The following is a 23,397-nucleotide window of genomic DNA, read 5'->3' on the forward strand; positions in this document are numbered from 1 at the left end:
TAGGGCCATCAATCACTGATAACACTAAACTGATGAGCGGTAAAAGCTTTTAAAGTGTCGCCCATGGCCAATTTTGGGTATGGTAATTTTCTGCGATTTCGCGGGTGCGCGCAATTTTAAAGCTTGACATGTTTGGTGTCTATTTACCCGACGTGACCCGATCTTTTATATTTTACCAAAAAACTGGGTAATAATAAATGTTTCCTAACATAATGTTAAAAAAAACTTTTTTTTCCCCAAATTTTCTGTAATTTTTCCTAATTATAGTAAAAAATAAAAACCCCAGTGGTGATTAAATACCACCGAAATAAAGCTCTATCTGTCCCCAAAAAATGGTATAAAATTCATTTCAGTACAGCGCTGCATGACGGAATAAACGTCAGTCAAAGTAACGCAGCGCTGAATACTGAAAAATGGCCTGGCCAGGAAGGGGGTCTAAACACCTGGTCTTGAAGTGGTTAAGCCACGTTTACCTTAATAAATGTAATCTAAGTGCTGGCTTATGGCAACCTGGATACTTCCCAAACTACTTTGATGTGCAAGATAACAAAAGGCAGAGACTAACACTGACTGATACACTGAAAAAAAAGCTTGATCCAACCACCTAAGCTAAACAGAAGTAAACAAATAATGATATATTACATCTAAACTGACCAGGGCAAACATCTCCAAATACAACACAATCTAAACAACTGTGTACATATAACAATAATTGATCTACATAGTCTGCAAGTGGTGATCTTATGAGTATGGGGCACATGTGTACTCTCCCTTCTTGCATTCCATATTGCAGTTATTGGTGCCTGAGATAATTATCATTGTATGTATTTTCAGGAGGGGAGGAGGGATAAAAGATACATTTTAGAGCATGCTGTACAATGGGAATCTTACTTTGCCCTCTTTGTCCACAGTTGATTGATAAGTGTATTGCAGAATATGATGGATTGATAAGACCAAATTCATGACATAGGCACTATCACATAAACTGTTTTCTACACAGAATTAAGGAAAACCTCCAAAGAATTTCCTTACACAAAGGGAGTTGAAAAGTAAGCTATACCTGTCAGTGATGTGTTTATTGAGGCTAGCTGGTTCTTAATACGCCTGGGAAATTAAAAGCAAAATTTCATTATAGGCAGAAAAAGGAAATCTACAAGACCGGAAAATATTTGCAAGAAATATAGATGCATATTACATTGATTTATGTGTATACACTGAGTGGCCAGTTTATTATGACCCCCTGACGTTTGTAGGCAAATTAGCTATAATTTCACGCTGAAGTTGCTAGAGGGCCAGACCATTATAAATAGGGAAGCAGGTTGTTTACCACGACAGTAGAAGTGATTTTTTTCTGAAGATATGGGTAAACAACGAGATTTAACAGCCATTGAAAGTGGGATGATTGTTGGCGCTCGGAGCCATGGAGCGAGTATCAGCAAAACAGCAGAATTTGTTAAATGTTCAAGAGGGGCTCATTGTTAAAGTGTTTAAAGACTGGACTGTCAGCCGCAAATCTGGGTCTGAACGTGCGAATTGTGGCTGTCAGCGACCAGTCAATGTTAGGGCAGAACGGAGAGTGGCAAGACTGGTACAAGACAACAGAAGGGCAACAGTACAGTGTCAGATTCCTCGCATCACCTTTTAACATCTTGTGGAGTAACGAGGCGGCCCAACTAAGTCATCTCGTGGAGTCATCTCGTGGCCCAACGAAGTACTGATGGGGTGGTCATAATAATCTGGCCACTCAGTGTATATGGCTAAGTCACTCAGAAATGCTTAAAGTAATGCCTAAGGCTGGGTTCACACCTAGGCGTACGGAATATGTGCGTTTGCCGCGCGTTTTTACAGCGTTTTGCGGTAAAAGAGACGCACGACAAACACGCGTTTCCGAGGGCTTTCCGGCTGTATCCTGATGGATACGCGTGCAGATACGCCCCAAAGAAGCTCCTGTACTTCTTTGGACGTAGGGCGTTTTGCAGCGCGTTCCTACGCGCTGTAAAACGCCCAGGTGGGAACCATGCCCATAGGCAATCATTGGTTTTCATATGTTGAGCGTTTTACAGCGCGTAGGAACGCGCTGTAAAACGCCCAGGTGTGAACCAGGCCTTACAGCACTGAGGTCTTGGGTTTAAAACTCTCCAGGGGTTCTGTTTGTTGCAATTTGTATGTTCTTGGCATGTTTGCATGGGCTTTCGCCTGCAATACAAAAACTTTCTAGTTTAATTTGTTTATGCTTGTGTGAAGATGATTGGGACATGAGACTGTAAACTCCACTGGGGCAAGAACTTAACAAATAGATTGTAGTTAGGAATGAGAAATTATATAAAGTATATCTAACATTAAAACCTTCTTTTTCATATTAGCTAGAGTAGGGAATGGTAAAACCCTGCAGTTGTTTTGCCATCTACATTACTGTGCAAATGTTTTAGGCAGGTGTGAAAAAATGCTGTAAAGTAAGAATACTTTCAGAAATGAAAACTTTATTTTCATCAATTAACAAAATGGAAAGTAAATGAACAGAAGAGAAATCCAAATCAAATCAATATTTGGTGTAATCACCTGTTGCTTAAAAACAGCATCAATTCCTGTAGTTACACTTGCACACAGTTTTTGAGGGAACTTGGCAGATAGGTTGTTCCAAACATCTTGCGGGACTAACCACAGATCTTCTGTAGATGTAGGCTGCCTCAAATCCTTCTGTCTCTTCATGTAATCCCAGACAAAGCTGTATGTTTTTGGTCGCTGTGCTGCTGTAGAATAAATTTGGAGCCAATCACACGCCTCCCTGATGGTATGGCATGATGGATAAGCATCTGCTTGTATTTCCTCAGGATTGAGGACACCATTGATCCTGACCAAATCTCCAACTCCATTTGCAGAGATGCAGCCCCAGACTTGCAAGGAACCTCCACAATGCTTTACTGTTTCTGCAGACACTCAGTATCGTACTGCTCTCCAGTCCTCCAGCAAACAAACTGCCTCCTGCTATAGCCAAATATTTAAAATTTTAAATCATCAGTCCAAGGTACCAGCTGTCATTTTTCATCGGCCTTCCAGCCAAAAAGCCATACCTCCGATGTGAAGACAAGTCTAAGCGACTCAACTATGCACTAAAAGTAGGAACTGGGGTGCAGAAAATGGCAGCTTTTATATCTTCCACCTTACCAGACTAAAGATGCTCCATCTCATTAGATTTCTCTGCCATGCATGACAGAAGGCATCAGGTTCTCCGTCAGTATCCATTCATTTGCTCTATACATCACATATGTTCTCCTCATTGATCCAACCACCTCAAACGTACGCTCTACTATCCATCCATCCGCTATCCAATGTCTCTGTTCTTTTTGTTCTTTTGCCCATTAATTTGCCAGTTTCAGATATGGCTTCTGCATTGGAACTCTGTCTCTATGTCCCGCAAATCCAGAATCATCTTTTCACCGTTGTAGATGACAGTTTTTTTTGGTGTGTATCATCTAAGGAAGCAGCTAAATCACAGACTGTATATTGTCTATTTCATTAACTGCAGATTCCGTTGTGATTCATTGTGCATCTGGGCATTTGTCATTTCCTGCTCTGTTAGATCTTCCCTCAAAACAGTAGTGAACAACTTTGTATGAAATCTTCAGTTTTGTGGTAATTTGACAAATGGAATAAACCTAACCTTAACATAACCACAACAGTAGGAAACTGTTTTGTTTTGACCATTTTTGAGCAACAAATTGCCACAAATTAATTTCTGGGATGACAATAACTTTCAGAGTAAGGAAAGACAATATATATTTTTCAACAGAATAACAGGTTTCAGCAGTTGTAACTACAAAGGTTTCCGTGATCATTAACTATCATTTTAAATTGATTCCTTGGGAGTTTATCATTAGAACACTGGAAAAATAACTGCTGAAAATGAAGCTTTACAGCTGTGTGTGAAAAATAAATTATAAATCCATGAATAATAATATTATATTGATACAATTAATATCAATAGCTGTTTTTAACATTAGTTATTTCTTGGTTATATTTTAAAACCAACGGAATAGCACATTGATAAATGAAAGTATGAATGTTTTCAAACAGCAAACTTGGAGTTTAACTTTTAATAAAAATAAATGTATTTTCTCCTGTCGAGCAGCATAGCTTATGTCTGGGTAGTAATGTAATAATTATCAGTTCTATGTGTGAAAAAGATAAAAACAAAGAAAACCTAAGGCAATGCTCAAAACATCTGTTTTTCTACCTGTCTTTTCACCGTTCCGGTTTTTGCCAGTTGAACAAAGGCGAGACAGATGCTTGGGTTGAGATCACAGAGAGATGGATTTTTAGAATGTGCCAGAGATTTAAAAAAACATAGAGAACAGAAAAGGGCTGGGAGTATAGAAATATTAAATGTATTATTTCTCTTACAAAGTTAATGTATTGTGTTAGTATTAAGGCAGACCTAAACCCTAGATGTAACATTTATTTTAATCATTATCTTTCTTTTGTGTATAACGAAGCTTTGTTTTGCAACAGCTACAGATAAGGGTGGATCCACTCTGTTACAAGGGCTGTCCTTGACTATATTGAGCTCTAGGACCTCAGGGGATGAATTCTGGCCATGGTACTTTCCATAAGTGAAAATACCTTGGCTATCCTCTGGGAGTAATTTGTGGGCAAGTTAGTCTCCACCCAACAATGCCTGCAGAGTTCTAGTGCTATCGCTAATAGGAGTTGGCAGCAGCATCACCTTCTGCTCTGCATCTCCTGCTTGAGGAAAGTAACTACTAAACCCCAATCAATGGATGTCCCACTGAAACCAAAAATAGTAGGCCCTTCTCCCACTGACACTAATGCAAAAGGGCTCTTTTCCCACTTATACCAATTTTAGGGTTAAATCTTATTTCACTGATACCAATGTTAGGGAGCCATCCTCCCACTGACTACCAATGTAAGGAGGTATTTACAGTGGCCACCAATGTAACAAGAGATTCTACAGGAACAGCAAATGTAATAGGCTTGTGATGTTCCAGCATCCCAAGTAAACATCTCATGAGTTAAAAAAAATAATGATCACTGAGGCTATGGCCACATTATGCAAACAGTATTTAACATCAAATGTTAAATACAAGGAATATGCTTAATTAGGATGTACACACAGCAGGAGATGTTAAGCTAAAACCCATTCCCAGAAGTACTGTATGTAGGAAAAGCAGTGTCATTTAGTCACCCTTTTGCATCTTCTCTATGTATATGATTTTTCTTAGTACAGTTCAAAATCCTGGTTCTAAAAAGTGTAATACCTTATAACTCCCAAACCTAGCATTACACAGTTATAATCATTAATGCAAAACATTGTTTGCATGGCAAATGTGTAAATATGCCATAAAAACATTAGGATAAGAGAGTTGATTAAAAATGTGGGCTCCTCTGGGACCATAACAGGTAACCATGTTTGGTCTCTAAGCTTAGATAAATGAGTGCCATAATTGCTAAGCTCAATTACATATTTGTATCCCTGCACAAATATGTAAGGTTGTGGATTTAACCTATGTTTAAATATGTCAATTTACATAAGCTCCCACCCTTTCCCCGCCATTATGAAGTGTCCCTATATATAGATGTACGCTTCTAAGTCAGCCACCACCAGCCAGCTCTAATAATAAGCCCGCATAACATTCACCCAGCAAATCCAAATCATCCCTAATACGTGCCTGCCTGTATGATTGCAAGCATAGAACCCCCTTTTCATTAGTGGTCAGTACATGCCCTTGTCGTATTGATGGGCACTATAAATTCTCCCAAAAAATTTTAGTCAGTGTTTGGTCAGTCCCTGTTGTATTCGTGGTCAGTGCAAATGCCCCCAATACAATGGTGGTCAGTGTAAATTACAATGCAGGGCCCATTACAATGCAGGTCAATATAACCTCCTGTCATGGATATTAGAAAAGAAGAAAAAAAGAAGGAAACAGAATAAAGTTTGTTAATATAAAAACATTTCAGCACGCTGCCCAAGAATTCCAGACATGGGAATACACAGAAACACACATACAGTATACTGCCTCAACTCAAAAATGACGAGCTTTTCGGGGTCCCACACTCCTATGAATTTAAGTTTAAAAAAATTGCTGTCTAGAAAACCATTGACAGTTTTTTGCAAACATTTTTGTATACACACACGGAGTTTTCTCTAGCAGTTAAACGCTTAGCCTATGTACCACACAGCAGGAGACAGTTATCTGAAGCTCTAGTTAGTCCTCACAGCTAAAAATATCAGTTGTATGCCAATGTGCCATATAACACTCATCAGTTCACAGAAGCCCTTTGCTGACTTATACAAGACAAAGTTGGACAGTGTTCTATTGACAATGAGGAGTATGGGATTGTATTTAATATTGCAGAGTCCTACTTAAAATTCTGATTGGTTCCCCCAAATTACTGCATATGCCGTATTTTTCAGTGTATAAGACGCTACTTGTTCATTAAAATGTTTACCTAAAAATACAGGGGCGTCTTATACACGGGGGCCGAGAGGAGAACCGCGGTTGCGAAACTGCCGATACCACTGCAAACTAGTCTCACGAGTGAAACTTCAGATTGCAGAGACAAGATAAGTTTTCCTCCAATCATAAATAACCATTACTCCTGTATTACCTGATTCAAATGCGCTTTCAGTGACTGAATCTAGTTTTATACCCTGTTTCCCCGAAAATAAGACCTACCCCGAAAGTTAGACCTAGCACTATTTTTCAAGATTCCTGTAATATAAGACCTACCCCGAAAATAAGACCTAGTTTGGTGGTAGCATGTGAACTGTGGAACTTGCAGGAGAGATGGTATCAGCCTGCAGTGACATACTGTATTAAGGGGATGACGGGACTCCCTCTGGCCAGCGCAGTGACAGGGAGCACTCCACTACCATACTTCACCAACTGCTGTCCCCCTGAAGGCACTGCTTAATGTAATGGTACTGTACTGTAATGTGTACCGGTAAATGGTACCGTACTTTACCATGCTGTCCACTGTCTGATGTCCCCACTGCTGCACAGCTGGTACCGCTGTCCCTGGTGGCAAAGGAAGCCAGCGCTGTAGAAAGCAAGGCTGCGGCGGCGGAGAGAGCAGAGCCGCATTAGCCGATATTCCGCTAGAGCGCCAGTTACTGTGACAGGCAGAGTAATACCAGATAACTTTAGATTGTTGCACATTAAAAAAAAAAAAAAAAACACATCCCCTGAAAATAAGACCTAGTGTGGTTTTTGGGGGCTAAAAAAATATAAGACAGTGTCTTATTTTCGGGGAAACACGGTATATTACAAGAACAATGTAAAACATATTTATTGCAATATCTCATTTGGAAAGGACCATTTTGAGTTCCATGGCATTACACAGAAACTATTAATCTCATATAGTCTCCCTCCTTTTCTGCATTTGTCAACATCGATCAAACCTGTATTTATTTTTTTTGCTTGACAGCTTTACGATTATATGCAGAATAGGCTCCCGTTACTTCAAGGCCAACATGCTTACACAATATATTTCACACATTACAGGTCTGCTCTTTGGGTTACTGCTAGTTAATGATATTTATAGGAACAGTCAGCGACATTAACAATTTTTAGATGATGTGAGGGGTGCATAGAATAATGTGTGCTTCATTTTTCCTCTTTGTTGAAATGTACCTGCAAGTAAATGGATCAGCCAAAGCAGACCCTACACATTACTATATAGGACTGGTAGTATCCCTTAAGCCCCTCTTGTTTTGAAAATGAAGGCAGTTTATTTTATTATTATTATTACTTATTTATTTTTGATACAGAGGAACACGCAATTTGCTTCACGTGACAGTGCTCGGCCAATCAGCACCAGTGTTATTGCTATTTTTTTTCCCCAGCCTGGTGGGATGAAAATGTACCTGTGTAAAATAGTATCTTTGCAGAAATGTTTATGAAATCTACATTTTCAGTAAAAAAATATATGCTATTTTTAGTGTACACAAAGACATTATAATCATGACGTTAAGTTAATGAGTACCAAATACATCAAGGCCCCAAATGACATGTGTTTGTGAAATGGAAAAAACTATGATATACAAATTAGTGAGTAGCTTCTACTCCTCCTTTTCCAGCCCATGCAGGTCGGGGACACAGATTCTCTAATCTGCTGCTTACCTTGCTACTGCAGCTGAAGTTGACAGCTATGAACACAAAAGTGCTAAGAGATGAGTACTCTTGGGATCCTTCTATCTTAAGGAGATCAATGAACAGGAGGAGTTCACTGGTCCACTGGAGCGCTCTATTCTGGATAGATGCATGAGTAGCAGCAAGGTAATCCTAGAAACCACAAGGTGGGTTCAGGAAAAGAAGCAGTCTTTGCTGTGTGCTCCCTAGGGGCTTTTGCCTGGAGGCTACCAAACTCAGCTAGGTGGGTTGCCCTGCTAAGTCCCCATAGGAAGAAAAGTGAGCACTGTCATAAGAGTGTCCAAAGCCATGTAGAAGCTAGGATTTTAATGACACTTAGCTTACACGGGGATTTCTTTTAGCTGCTGGTATATGCTGCTGGGGATGTCTACACTAAAGTGAACTTGTAGTTTTGCCCTGGATAGGCAAATTAAAGGTTCACATTCAATAAGAGTCTGTTCTTTTATAATGTTATTGTATTAAATATAGAGCTGTGTATTTTAGCTGCACTCAATGTAATTAATGCAGCCTTAGTCAACCTCCCTGATAAAGTGTATCTATCACCAAAACTTTTATTCAAGTTTTGGATAAAAACGCGTTAAAACCCCTGTCTGTGTCCCATTGAGGCGATTTCCGTTCAATACCTATCCCAAATCTCTACAACATGAGAGACTATTCTTCCTTAGAGAGTTGTCACTGGAAAAGGTGTCCCTATTGCAGGATTTATGCTCACTTCCTTTGGTGACAAGTGTTAAATTATGGATTTCTGATCACTATCTGCTCTGGTGGCAGTGTCAGAGCACCTCCAGGTGGCGCTGGAGCCAGTACCTGCAGTTCCTGTGCTCGCCTGCAGGTGTATCCAGGCAGCCAGGAACTGTCAGGTATCAGACCACCACTAGATGGTGCTGGAACCTGCGACTCCAGTGCTCACCTGCGGGTCTCTCCCGCAGGTGCAGGGAGTCGCAGGGAGCAGGGAGCAGGGAGTCGCAGGGTGCAGGGAGCACCAGCGATTATCAACCATCTGGTGCTTCCTGGGAGGGTACTTAATCCCTCCCTGCAGTCAGGACTGTGGCTCAGTATCCTGTCGCCTTTCCCTGACTGAGTCCTGTATTCTGAGCCCTGTTATCCGCTTGCAGTATCCTGTTACCTGCCTGCACCCTGACCCTTTGTCCCAACTTGAGTCCTGTGTCCAGAGCTCTGTTATCCGCTTGCAGTATCCTGTTACCTGCCTGCACCCTGACCCTTTTTCCCAGCTTGAGTCCTGTGTCCTGAGCCCTGTTACCTGTTTGCAGTCCTGAGCCCTGTTACCCGCTTGCAGCCTGTTACCTGCCTGTTACCTGACCCTTTGTCCCTAAGCTCCCCTGGTGTGGCCCAGCTCCCCTGGTCTTGCCCGGCTCCCTGTGTTTACCTGTCTTGTATACTCTGTTTGTATTTCCTGGGTTATTGTTTGATACTTGTGGAGGTTGGTGGGGTTGTTGTGTTTTTGTGTTGCTGTTTAATAAACTGTGTGCCTATAACCTTATCTAGTGTGGTCATACTAATTTGGTCATCCTGCGTGGGTACATGCATGCGGTGTGGGGACACCCGCACAGGATAACCTTGACAGGCAGTGACCCCAGGACAAATAGAGAGGTTTATTGTTCTCAGCAATGACACAGACTGTAGGCTGGATAAGAGAAGCTACTCGATTTTCCCATCTATGCTGAAGAGTGTGGAAATTCAAGCAGTGTGTGCCCAGCTTAAAAGTTGTAGCTAGCTAAACAAACAAACACATAAAACATTTTACAAATTAAAAATACCTTCTTAGCTGTGTTTCTGTCATTATGATAAATCTTCCTGTATATACAGTATTTAAAAATGTAATTGTACAATAGGTTAACAATAGATCTCTTGTAGAACCACAACAAATGTAAATAAATGCCAGCTGCTAAGGTACGTTATCTGCCTACAATGGCTTGCTGGACACAAAGCAAAAAAAAGTGCCCCTGGAATTTTTTTTTTCGAAAGCCCGTAATGCTTATGGTCCCTTTTTTCAGCTGCTTTGCTTAGCAGAATTGCCCTTAATCACAAGTGACCTGATAAAGGTATCATTCAGATAGTTTATGTACTTAACAGATTTTCAGGAGAGGAAGTAATCCCAGCCATACCTAGCCTGCAGAAGGATAGAGTTGCTGAATCATCTTGGCTGCTGTCCCTGCATTCTGGTTCATATTCTTGTTACAGTATCCTCAAATGTAGAACAGGAACTCTACGTATACAGGCCTCTCAGGTTTAACCACCTTTTAGATCTTAAAGTTACACTAAACTCAGGAGTTAAACCTTAAAAATGCATTCAAGTACCTTAAAGTAAAATTAAAGTCACAAACTTTTCCTCCCTCCGCCATGCTGTTTTAAGAACTTACTTTAAATGATGCCTTTTGATCCGAAACATCTTCTTCCTTCCACTTGTATTCAGCAATCCCTCCAGCGCTGGTGCCAGTCTCTGATCCAGCGTTGACTACTGTGTCTTCTGTCTCTCAGGGTGTCTGTTCGTCGTGCACACTCCCGGCTGCATGCATTGACTAAAGGTGGCCATACACTCTACAACCATCGCAAGACTTTAGTCTTGCGATGGTTGTACAGGGATTAAAAAAACGTACGATCTGCCTATCTTGGACAGGCAGATCGCACTCTCGATCATCGCAAGGCCGCCCCCCTGAGGGGCGGGCTTCCGATGACCGCAATGCTGAACGGGCAGTGTGCGCGTGCGCACACCGGCCCGCTCGGCATTTGTCTTCCGAGCACCGTTCTAACCAGCCGAGAATCGTACGATTCCCGGCTGGTTTTCGAACATGCTGGTTCGACAGAAGACGTGCGACCGTACAGTAGAAACGGTCGCACGTCTCCGTTCACACTGCTCGATTATCGTACGAAAAACCGATCGCATACGATTATCGTACGATAATCGTGCAGTGTATGGGCACCTTTACACTGGGCTTTCTTCTCTTCTAACTGCTGAAGATCTCTACTGCGCATGCGCCCACCTCATCATGCTGCTGGAGAAGCTCCAGATCTTCAAACGAGCGGTGGTGACAGAGGCCAGTAATTACTTTTTTGGTAACTTTTTTATTTATTTAATATTTTTGCATATATCTACTGCTTGCTAGCAGTAGATATATGCAAAAAGAAACCAAAGAGAAACCAGAGTTTAATTATACTTTAACTATTAACAAAAATGCAGCTTCATTGTGTAACACTCAGCTGTAGATCCTCAAATCATCTCTGAATTAATGCGGACACTGTCCTTCCTTCTGGAGGCTGTCTACTTTTGCTCCCCATGGTCCCTGTGTGTGTTGTAAAGTAGCTAATGCTCCAAGCTCACACCCAAGATAGACTACAATCTCATGGTTAGTTTACTAATTTGTATTAAGAGAGTGAGCTTGGAGCGGTGGCTACTTTACAACACACAGCTCTGTGTGTGTGGCTGCTCAGATGCCTGTGGACTTGATCTAGGTGAGACCACCAAAATGCACTACGCTGTGCAGGATTGTTCAAAGACTTTTGCTTTATTTTTGAAATTTTGCTGAGGAAAGCCTTTTACTTTGCCATTTTGCTGAAGGAAGCTGTTTGTTCTGTTGCCTGTGGTTGAAAATAAAAGCTGTTTACTTTTCGGACTGACGCATGTGTACCCCTCAAAGTGCCTGCATTCTCCACCAATTGTGGGGACCCCTAACAAAAATATTTGAACATGCAAAAATTAGAGCTTCATTCACACAGTGCCTACATATTAAGATTATATGCTTGAATAAAACACAAGGTAAAAGTGTCTTATCTTTGTCTTATATTGATACTTTTCTTAAAGTTTTGATAGGTAATGGTGCACTGTGGAAAAACTGAGAATACCCTTGGCCTCAATAGCTCAAGCACCCCCTTTAGCAGAAATTACTTATTATAAATGTTTTGCACAACTGTCCACTAGTTTTCGATATTGACTTTATGACATTTTTAACCACTCCTCCATGCAAAATTCCTTCAGTTGCACAATGTTTCTGTGTTTCTTTGCATAAACTGCCCTTTTCAACCCCCCTTTCCCCCACAACGTTTTAACAGGCTTTAAATCCGGGTTTTGTCTAGGCCAACCCACAACCTTCTATTTTTTATTTTTTTTTAGTAATTCCTTTGTTAATTTTCTAGTGTGGTTCAAATCATTGTTGGGTTTAAAGATCCATATCTGCTTTAACTTTAATGGCATCACATTCTCATGTAAGCACATATTCCATCTGCATACTCCCTAAAGGTCCCCACACACCTTACGATAATCGCGGGAAATCCCGCGATCGTACGATTATCGTAAGGTGTGTGAAAGCCGTGCGACCTCTACTACTGTAAGGTCGCACGACTTTGAACTTACGGACATGTTCGAAAACCCGCCGAGCATCGTACGACGTTCGGCGGGTTTGTGGCAAGTCCGTACGATAACAGTCGTACGGGCCGGTGTGCGCAAGCGCACACTGCCCGTTCGGCATTGCGGTCATCGGAAGTCCGCCCCTCAGGGGGCGTGGCTTGGGATCATCGCAAGTACGATCTGCCTATGCAAGATAGGCAGATCGTACGTTTTTTTAAGTACCTTACAACCATCGCAAGACAAAAGTCTTGCGATGGTTGTAAGGTGTGTGCCCAGCCTAAGGAGGTTCTAATCATTGGCAATTATTCTAGAAGACCTGATTCTCATGGATATGAAGTGGTGGTAAATGTAGGATTGTATTTTTTTTAGATGTGGCGAATCTGCAGTTTCCTTAATTTTGATTATGAGAATGAATATACCATGTTAATTGTATGTGTCATTGCGTTAAGTAAATGTGTCTGTAGGCACTCTTTCAATAAAGAGTTAATGTTTGTTGTTTCAAATAAATTAAAGTTTACAAATTCCACGGGGTATCTTTTTTTTCACATGAATGTAAAGCAATGTAAAGTATCCCTGCCTAAAGATTTATAACTCTGTTCAACCATTCTTATGATCTAGGTAGGCAATGGGCTGTAAAGGAAAGGGTTGTTTAGGAACACACTCAAGTCTGCTGATTAGATAATGAAGGAGCCAAATTGTGCTCTCTTATCAGCATATCTGCTATCAGCACAACATCAAGGATATAAACAGACATAGCTTATCAAGCATGACATTACAAAAATTAGGTGACACCTGGTGTTGTCACACCTCCATTTAATAGTGCCAAGTCAGTGAAAGCCATAGAGAGAGGAGATGTTAAATAGCAAGTACAACAGTACTACTTAGTCATACAATTCCCATCAGCTAAAGAATACATACACCTAAACCAGAGACTTGTCCTCCTTTTAAAGGAAGCTGCATTTATTACTGAAGAAATCAACACGCCATTCAGAATACATCATTTTAATACAGACAATCTGCAATGTTCTGTGCTCACAAATGTTGAACATTTCCATGTCCTTAGATGACCATGCCCAGAGCCTTCTCCATGCAGCAGCGTGCCATCTGAAAACAACCCAGCCAAAACAGACTAGGCAAAATGTGGGGAGACACTAAAATGCCTTTGACAGAAAGTATTTGTTACACAAAACCTGAATACAGAAGAGACCTAATACAATACAATTTTTGCTGACTGCCATTATGAATCTGGCATCTTACATAGCAGGGGGGGCCCATTCACTCTAGTTCTTTGTGCTAGCATGCATTAAATACACACATTTACCACACACAACCATGGATGAAGCAGTGGATGTGCTGTGGGATATCTTTTAAATGGTATTCTAGGCAGCCCACAGAAACTCACTTGCTTTGTAGCGCCCCACAATCCACAGCTGCATTTAAACAAAAGTGAGAACCCCGAGCAAATTTCATAGAAGATGGTAACATTAAATCCCAACTCCAGGCACCATCATTTCCATAGCTTAAAGCTGAACTTCAGGCAGATATACATACAAATTACTGCAGCTCTGTATTCATTAATACAGCATTGAGCGTGTCTTTTTTTTATGAAAGCAGTGTAAATACCTACATTTGACCCGTTATCAGCCTCTTGCAGTCCCTCTACAGCAAAGCTTAGGGAGAAGAGGGGAGAAACAGCATAAGAAGCAAATTGGGTGCGCTGCAGTGCAAGGAGAATGAGCAGCTAGACAGAGAGATGAACTCATCTGTTGGCAGCTTCCTCTTGTACTTCCCAGTCATAGGCCAGGGGACGAATATGACCTGTACGTGTTACTTAACTGCAGTAGGGAAACATCAGGTCTCCTGCCCAGTCAGACAAAGCTGTACTGTGTGGAAGAGCTGTGTAAATCTCAGGACTGGGTGGACAGAAATATCAAAACCTTTGGCAGGTAAAACAGCTCCCATATATGTATTTTATTTGTGTATTTAGCCATTTGCCTTGAGACAGAGGCTTATTATGTGTTTCCCTAGGCAGTGCAGTAATTAATGTTAGAACTCTTCAAAATGTTTAAAAACAGTCTAAGTGCCTGCTCACACGACGTCCGTTTTGTGTGCTGACCTGATCCGTACGCTCCTGCACTCAAAATGCATCCCAATGTATACCTATGTGTTTTATGGGCTACAGTTCTCACAGGTTACGACAGAAAAATACTGCATGTCACATTTTGTACGGTCAGGAAACGTGTCAAAAATGCACTGCACTGCAGCTAACATACTAACAGCCCCACCCCAGCATCCCATCCCGATCAACTCCTGTATTTTTTTCTTTTTACTGGAACGCATGAAAAACACGGCAAAAACGCACTGCATCAGTAGCACCGCGTCTGCAGATTAGGACCTGAAACTCATGTGAACAGGCCCTAAATCCTGCTGATGCTATGGCTGCATGTTTTGTGAATGGCCAAGTGTAGACGGGAATGGAGACACAACACTTTGCAGTTGGTGTCTATCAGAGTTGGACTCCTCATACATGTTTGGAAAGTGCTGACATTGCATAATTGCACAACAGAGAGAAACGCATGTTAAGCCCTCCCCCCGCCTCACCGGAGCAACATCTTTAACCAGTCTTCTGGTTCTGCATCTTTATCCATCTTGATTGTATGAGGTAACTCCCAGGCTTGCAATAGTGTGGAATCGTTCAAGAAGCTTTTGGACGATTTCCTGAGAAACGGTAATATACAGGGGTACAAGTACTCCTAATAACGCAAGTACTCCTAATAACGAGATGACTCGGGGATCTTTACACACACACACACACACACACACAATAGGTTGGACTTGATGGACATGTGTCTTTATTCAACCTCAAATACTATGTAACATGGGAATTGATTCATCCCAGCAACAAGGCATGCCATAGCTCAGCGTACATGCTAAAGAAGTTTGTAAACAGGAAGGCAAGAAGAAAGCCTTGCGTGCCGTAAAAAGCTTTTCTGCTGGCAAGGTACAGATAATTTTTTAAGCTATGGAAGTTATGGTGCCCTGAGTTAGACTTTAATGTTACAGTATTGTACTAAATGCTGCACCACTTTTAAAGCCCGTTCGAACGTTTACTTTAAAGCAGATGTCTAGTCTGCAGCAACATATATTTTTACTATGGATACACCGATATATCGGACGCCAAAGCATATCGGCCGAAAATTGCATTTTTGGCAAAATGCCGAAAGTGCCATTTTTTGGCCGAAATAGCGGAGCATCCGTTCTTTCTCTCCACCCCGCTGGGCACTGCTCTGTGTACCAGCGGGGAGGAGAGAAACTGTCACAGGAGGCCGAGCACTGCGGGAGGAGAGCACTGTAAGCGGCCAGAGTCTCTCCTCCCCGCACCGCTCAGCCTCCTGTCACAGATCAGGAGAGCAGCGCTGTGGGCGGAGACAGCCATTGCTGTCACAGGAGGCTGAGCTCTCCTCCCGCACCACCCCGCCCAGCCTCCTGTGACAGCGTGTCAGCTTGGAGAGTGGGGTACAAACACTCAGTGATCAGTGATCGCTGAGTGTTTGTAAATAATTGAGGACAGAGTATGTTTACTATATCCTCAATTATGAATGGGAAGTGAGCTACATCACTTTCTGTTCACTCATGATTGTGGATATAGTAAACACACTATGTCCACAAGTTATAAATGAACAGGAACACTCAGCATAGAGGGTTCCTGTTTATTTATAACAGGGGCTGCAGGGGGAGAACATTACAGAGCAGCATCCTGCTTATCCTGTGCAAGTGCACATTTCCTCTTCAAACTGTTCAATCGGGTCAGAGAACTGTTGCTGGGTAATGGTGGATAACAGGAGTGACAACAGGTAGTAAATAAAGGGGGTAGGATAGTACAATAGAACCACAAACGTGAGTATTGGAGTGGAATATAAAAGTAAAAATGAGGCAACAAAGGGGCTGGTACCAAATCATAAAACCACCAACAAAATTAACTAACCAAAACGTGCAAAAAGAATCCAACAACCTAATGTAAAAAAACTATAATAAATGTATAACACAAAAGAAATAAAGGGGCACAAAACAGCAAGACTACTGAATTTGTACAGTATTACAGCACTATTCTGGTAACAACAAAAAAACATGCCAGGGCTTCACTGTCAGTGTATGGCTCTAAAGGGATTTTCTTTGCAAAAGAATTTGGTCTCTGTCACCACCACAGCTGGATCTAGGAATGCAGTTATTGACCATCCCGATCAACTCCTGTATTTTGTGTTATTCTTCTACAAATTGAACAGCTACAGGTTTATCTGTTAATTGGTTTCTGCTGACAGTGAAGTCCAAGGGCCACCTGAATGTCACTGCAGTGTTTTTAGAATCAACACTTGAATTTGCCTAAGGTCTTGCTGACATAATCCAAGGAACATGGGCATTTTGATAAATAAATGCATAGATGAGTATTACAATTGAAATAGTACTCATTAATCAGATTATTATGACCTATATAGAAATGGGATCCACAAATCATGGCATTACAAACACTGAAGTTAAAGCATTTATAGCAACCCTTTTTCTCAGACGTCTTAAAAGGTTGTTTTTTTTGTCCCCAGGGTCTGTCCTAACTAAAATGTCTCTCAAATGTTTACTTTTTTTAATTTGTGTGCAAAGGGGGTCTGCGTATTTCGGTAAATCATTATCTGTTGCCCCGCAAAATGTGTCCATGTCTGTTGGTGATTTGGTGACCTATAAAGTGCCCTGTCAATGGTCAATGAGGGATTACGTCTCTCAAGGAAGTTATTAAATTTGTGTGGTTTTATCCTCAAGACACATTGAGAAACATGTAAAATGGCATTTCTGTAGATTAGTGGAAATCTTGTAGCCACCAACAGACACCAAGACATTGAGGAAGGTGACTGACCAAGAAATGAAAACCTGACCGACATTTTAACTCTTCATCATTCTATCCAAAAGCTAAAAAAAATGTGTCTGGAGTTAGGCTTTACATCACTTGCAACCTGGCCCCTTAGGAATGCTACAGAGACATGCATAAATGACCGAAGTGGGGTCACAGGGTTAGCTAACTGAAATCAGGCCCATTTTAATGGTATAATATTGACTGAAAATATCACTTCCAAGCTGCTGTTACACAGACAACTGCAGAGCAGAAGATGCAAAATAGCCCCCAAAATAGCCCTCCCATGCTCCTCTGTGGCATCTGCAGCAATCAAATAACTCCTTGGTATGAGAGGGGTAATATGGTAGAGCTACAACCCTAATTCCAAAAAAGTTGGGATGCTGTGTAAAATCTACATAAAAATAGAATGTAATGATTTGCAAATCTCATAATCCCATATTTTATTCACAATAGAAAATAGAAAACATATCTAATGTTTAAACTGAGGAAATGTAAAATTTTAAGAAATAACTAAGGTTATTTTGAGATTGATGGCAGCAACACATCTCAAAAAAAGTAAGTGGTACTAACAAGGAAGAGCTGGAAGAACATTTTGCAACTAATTAGGTTAATTGGCAAAAGGTCAGCAACATGATTGAGTATAAAAAGTGTATCTTAGAGAGTCAGAGTGTCTCAGAAGTAAAGAGGGGCAGAGGTTCACCAATCTGTGAACAGCTGCATCTAAAAATTGTTGGACAATTTCAGAATACAGTTTCTCAATGTAAAATTGCAAAGACTTTAAATGTATCATCATCTACAGTACATAATATCATCAAAAGATTCTGAGAATCTGGAGAAATCTCTGTGCATAAAGGGCAAGGCCAAAACACAATATTGGTAGCCCGTGATCTTCAAGCCCTCATATGGCACTGCATTAAAAACAGGCATGATTCTGTGATGGCCATCACTGCATGGGCTCAGAAATACTTAAAAAAATAATCATCTGTGAACAAAGTTTGCTGTGCCATCCAAAAATGCAAGTTAAAGCTATGTCATGCAAAGAAGAATTAATATCTGAACATGATCCAGAAACACCGCCGTCTTCTTTGGGCCAAAATTGAAATTTGACATGCTTTTTGGCAACCATGGGTACTGCGTCCCCCGGACTAAAGAGAGGGACCTTCAGGCTTGTTATAAGTGCTCAGTTCAAAAGCCTGCATTTCTGATGGTATGGGGGTGCACTAGTAAGTATGGAATGGGCAGCTTGCACATCTGGAAAGGCACCATCAATGCTGAAAGATATATCCAGGTTTTAGAGCAGCATATGCTCCCATCCACACAACAACATTTTCAGGGAAGGCCTTCAGCAGGACAATGCTAAACCGCATACTGCATCGATGACAACAACATGGCTTCGTAGTAGAAGACTCCAGGTGCTTAACTGGTCTGACTACAGTCCAGACCTTTCACCAATTGAAAATATTTGGTGCAACTTGAAACGAAAAATATGACAAAGAAGACCCAGGAATACAGAGCAGTTAGAATTCTATATCAGGCAAGAATGGGGCAACATTCCTGTCCCCAAACTCCAGCAACTGGTCTCCTCAGTTCCCTGACTTTTACAGAGTGTTGTTAAAAGAAGAGATTTTGAAGAGAAGAAGAGTGTTGCTGCCATCAATTTCAAAAAAAATTTCTTAAAATCGTCTATTTTCTCAATTTAAACATTTGATATGTTTTCTATTTTTTATTGTGAATAATATATGGGTTTATGAGATTTGCAGATCATTGCATTCTGTTATGTAGATTTTACACAGCTTTACAATTTTTGGCGGAATTATGGTTGTATATCGCTCAGCCATTTGGTTGTGAACTATACATTCTGCTATGTCCTGTTGCAGAATATTTCAGAGGGCAGCGATAAGGTCATCCCATCACTCTTATGAAATAGTAGGTTAGCTATATCAGTTATTGTACAAGGATATAGATAAATGTTTATTACACCACTGAAGAATGCTGCTTGTCACAGCTCTGTCCAGACATAAAGGGGGAAGTTCTCCAACCAGTGTGGTGGCCCTTAGAAAGTGGGAATGGAAGTCTGCAGATTACCCATTTAAATTGAGGTTTGTACTTCAGAGTCATACAAATATTATTGAGCTCCAGAGTTCATCTGCCTGTTAGGGGGTTTTCATTTGATAAAGTTATGCTTTAAAATCATATTCACGCTATCTGCATTTCTGTATATTATTATATGTATATATAGTTTTGTTAATACAGTCATACAAATGAAAGGCGTTCTACCCACTAGGATTTAATTCTTGTGTTTACCCTTAACCAGAAGTCATAAATATAATAGAATATGTTGAGCAAGCACCAGTTTTGGCAGGCCAGTTTCCTCTGAAATACTTTTGAATATTTTATGTAAGCTTTACAATAGAAGAACAAGCGGTTATCATATGTTTCTGGAACCCAGCAAAGCATTAAAAGCAAGAGGCTTGTGATTTACATAACATCCAGATTACTTAGCAAAGCTCAGAAGTAGCTGCTGCCTAAAGCAGTGACAATACATGCACTTCTCATGCCAAGGAATACAGATGCCCAAAGCTCCGCAAGCTGGTGGAAGCAAGGGAATGTCTGTAAATACCTACAAATATTTCTTATTTTCATAGACATCATGCAGCTTGAGAACGTGGGGATGCTCAATCAGCTTCAGGATAGCAATCTCTCTTTCCACCTGCCAGAAAAGAATTGAAGCACAGAGGTCAATGTAAGAGGAACTTGTAAGATGACATTTAAAAAAAAAAAAAGCAATTCAACAATCCATCTTTCCTGCATGTATTTAACTGTAGAATAAAACAGGAAATTGTTGACAAACTTGTGGATGGATGCAAAAGTAAGAATAATAATGTATTGATATATGGAGAATTTAACATTTTTTTTAAATAAAAATGGCCCAGTTATTACTATGAGACTGGCCCAGTTATTACTATGAGACAGGTTCTCAGGATATGATTACTTATGTTTGGATACAATGTTTTGTATAATGTGAATATATTGTTTTTAATAATAAAAAATGGATTAGTGGGCTGGGCCTGAACAATTTTGAGAAGTTGTGGTGCAATCTAGTCTGCAAAAGCTCGCTGGATTGGGGACAGGTGAGCAGAAGACTGGAAGGGGTCTATGATATAAGAGTAACTTTAAAGAGGAACTCCAGGAAAAAAAACAAAATTAACCTTGGCAGTGTGCTTGTTCTGGTCTAGAGGTTGGGTTAAAGAAGATATACTTACCTGATCCTAAGTCCCATCTGGCTCCTCTCCCCTGGGCTCTGGCGGTCTAAGCCCTGCTAACTCCATCACATCGAATGCAGATCCATTTACCTGCATTAGACGTGAGGATGCCGAGGGATGTTCCACCGCCAGAGCGGAAGGGGACAGAGGTGAGTGCTTACTGCTGCAGGACCGAGGATCAGGTCAGCATATCCTCTTTATTCTGGTCCCTAGACCAAAACGAGCAGGTAACCCTTGCAGGGCGGTGTAGCCCCACTGCAATGGTTAATTTTGGTTCTAGCTGGAGTTTGTATTCAAATGATAGAGCATTACTATTATTTGGGTGTTTACTCGTACTCGGCTGAATGCTCCAATACTTACCTCTGGACCAGAACTTCCGGTCAGAGGGCTATCTCCCTCTGACTGGCAGTGTTGAGGAAGCATGGAGCCGGCTTCCTTTCCAATCAGGAAGCCAGGCAGTGGGATATGGCCCGCCTTCTTGATGGGCTAGAAAGCTGGCTTCACTTGTTGCTAGCAGTCTTGCTTCCAAACCAATCAGGAAGCCGGGTGACAGGTCATGATCCACCGCTCGACTTCCTGATAATCGGGGCACGCGGCACCGGTACTAGGTGTCGGTGAGTACCGGAAAAAAAGATTATTGGTATTCATACTCGATACTGAAAAACCAGTATCGGTGCATTCCTAAAAATAAGCATACCCGATTAGACATGTAAGGTTTTTTATCCCATTGTTAATTTGGCTGTCCACCCTTGAACCTTCTCCAAAACTATATATTTTGTTAAAACGTTTTGCCAAAGACCTCGTATTCCAAGTGGCTTATCCATGGGCAATGTGTATATTAGCATCACATGTTTTTGTCATATCTCCCCTTGAGGCAATTTTTTGTGCAGGTCTCTGGTGGTATGAAAGCAGCACCCTGGTGCAGGCATTTCTGTACACGAACAGTGCTCTTTGTAACGCTCTTCTATATGGGTTGGACTTGATGGACGTATGTCTTTATTCAACCCTAAATACTATGTAACTATGTAACGCCACCTCCCACCAAATTTAGCATGATGACTATGTTGTAGTTCAAGGAGGTCATGAGTGTGTTCTTGACAGCCTGGGCTCTAATGTGCAGATGAGGAAACATAAGGTGTCATGGACATCAGAAGAGGAAAAGCAACCAATGTTTCCATGCAGATAGTAAACTGTTATTATTCTGTGGGGAGGGCACAATTTAAATAACATGGCTATATAGTATAGCTAAAACATTTTTTTTTAAGTTTTGAAAGTGTGAGGAATGGTTAGAACCCCTGTCAGGTTTTACTTCTATGAAAGGCTCTGTTAGAGAGATTTCATCTAACTTCCTGTTTTAAGAACAACATTTTCTAAAACAGAAAGTGAGGAAAAATCTGCAACAGGAAGACAGACAGCAATAAAAAGCTGACGGGATTCAAGCCTCTCCTTAACTCAAATGTGGCCACCATTGTGGCTCTTGAAGGATTTCCTTCACTTCATATTTGGTGAAAAAGTTGTCCCCAGAACAGGAAGTGAGGGGAAACCTCTCTAACAGAGCCCCAGAGTCAAGGCAACTCTGAACAGGAAGTGAGGGGAAACCTCTCTAACAGAGCCCCAGAGTCAAGGCAACTGGACTTGCTGTATTTTTCATGAATACGTATCTCTCTGGGCAGGTTATTAACACCTCCTAGACTCCAATTATGCAAATGCAATCTGGTTGTGACGCCTGCTGGTGACTAACAGATTATGTGGATTGGAGCAACATTCACCATATTTATTCCCAGAGAATGTTTGTACAAGTCCTTCTGAATCGAGAAAGCTGGTTGGATGACCAGTGAAACATCTTCATGAAAAATCCAGCCGCCTTGACTTATTTTTACAGATATATCCAAACTAGAATTTTTTTGTAAGATTTACTACAAGTCTTCGTGTTGTTCCAAGAGTTTGGCTATAAAGGGAGTGTATAATCCTTTCATTATTGTTTTAGATAAATATGTAAAGGAAATTAGCCTGATGTAAAGGATCTGATCAATATGTTCTAATGGTATAAAAGCTTTGGTTGTATATATAATTTGTAATTATGTCTGTACATGGGGGCAGACATATTTGCTCAAAACAATTAGCTATAAAGGAGTAAAAATGAGAACAAAGCAGAGAATGTCCAACTTAGATATCTGGAGGAAACGTCAAGTTTAGTGGTTTGTCTTCTGCACTCCATACAACTCTGTAGACTTTTCTCTCTCTGAATAGCGGTGCTCAAAGTGATGATACGGATGGCACTGCGTATTCTCAAATACAGATGAAAGGAATCACCAGCACTCACAGGATGTGAAATTCTTGTTCATTTTTATTGAACGTGCGTCACATGTGATGCACGTTCAATAAAAATGAACAGGAATGTCACATCCTGTGAGTGCTGGCTATTCCTTTCATCCAACTTAGTGACCTGACAGCAGAAATGGGGCTTACTCATATTTGTAGAAGAACAGATGACAATTACAAAGGCAGCTTTTGACTGCAAACCCCTAATGTGGTCAATGCAGTGATAGGGGGGAAGCTGACATTAAAGATATTGAAAAGAAGCAAACCTAGAAAGAACTAAAGCTTCCGGCTAAGAACAGAAACAGATGGGCAAAATCTGTGGAGGTCCTACGTTCCTCAACGGAGTTAAAGGGGACTAATATATATATATGTGTGTGT

The 23,397-nt window shown here is 40.9% G+C and overlaps 1 protein-coding gene across 5 annotated transcripts in view; it reads right to left on the reverse strand.

The window, feature by feature from the left end:
- The window catches only part of LOC108795146 (serine/threonine-protein kinase BRSK2-like), a 300,262-nt gene that overhangs the window by 93,431 nt on the left and 183,434 nt on the right, over positions 1 to 23,397 (reverse strand). For 4 of the 5 annotated variants that reach the window (XM_018566342.1, XM_018566341.1, XM_018566339.1 and 1 more), the window contains exon 3: positions 20,059 to 20,144. In XM_018566342.1, the coding sequence (XP_018421844.1) occupies positions 20,059 to 20,144 (86 nt within the window). Of the gene's footprint in view, positions 1 to 20,054; positions 20,145 to 23,397 lie in introns of all 5 variants that reach the window. The other variant, XM_018566343.1, reaches the window with a different exon arrangement.

Source organism: Nanorana parkeri, unplaced genomic scaffold, assembly GCF_000935625.1.
Source record: "Nanorana parkeri isolate BGI_ZX_2015 unplaced genomic scaffold, ASM93562v1 scaffold939, whole genome shotgun sequence".
Taxonomy (NCBI): domain Eukaryota; kingdom Metazoa; phylum Chordata; class Amphibia; order Anura; family Dicroglossidae; genus Nanorana; species Nanorana parkeri.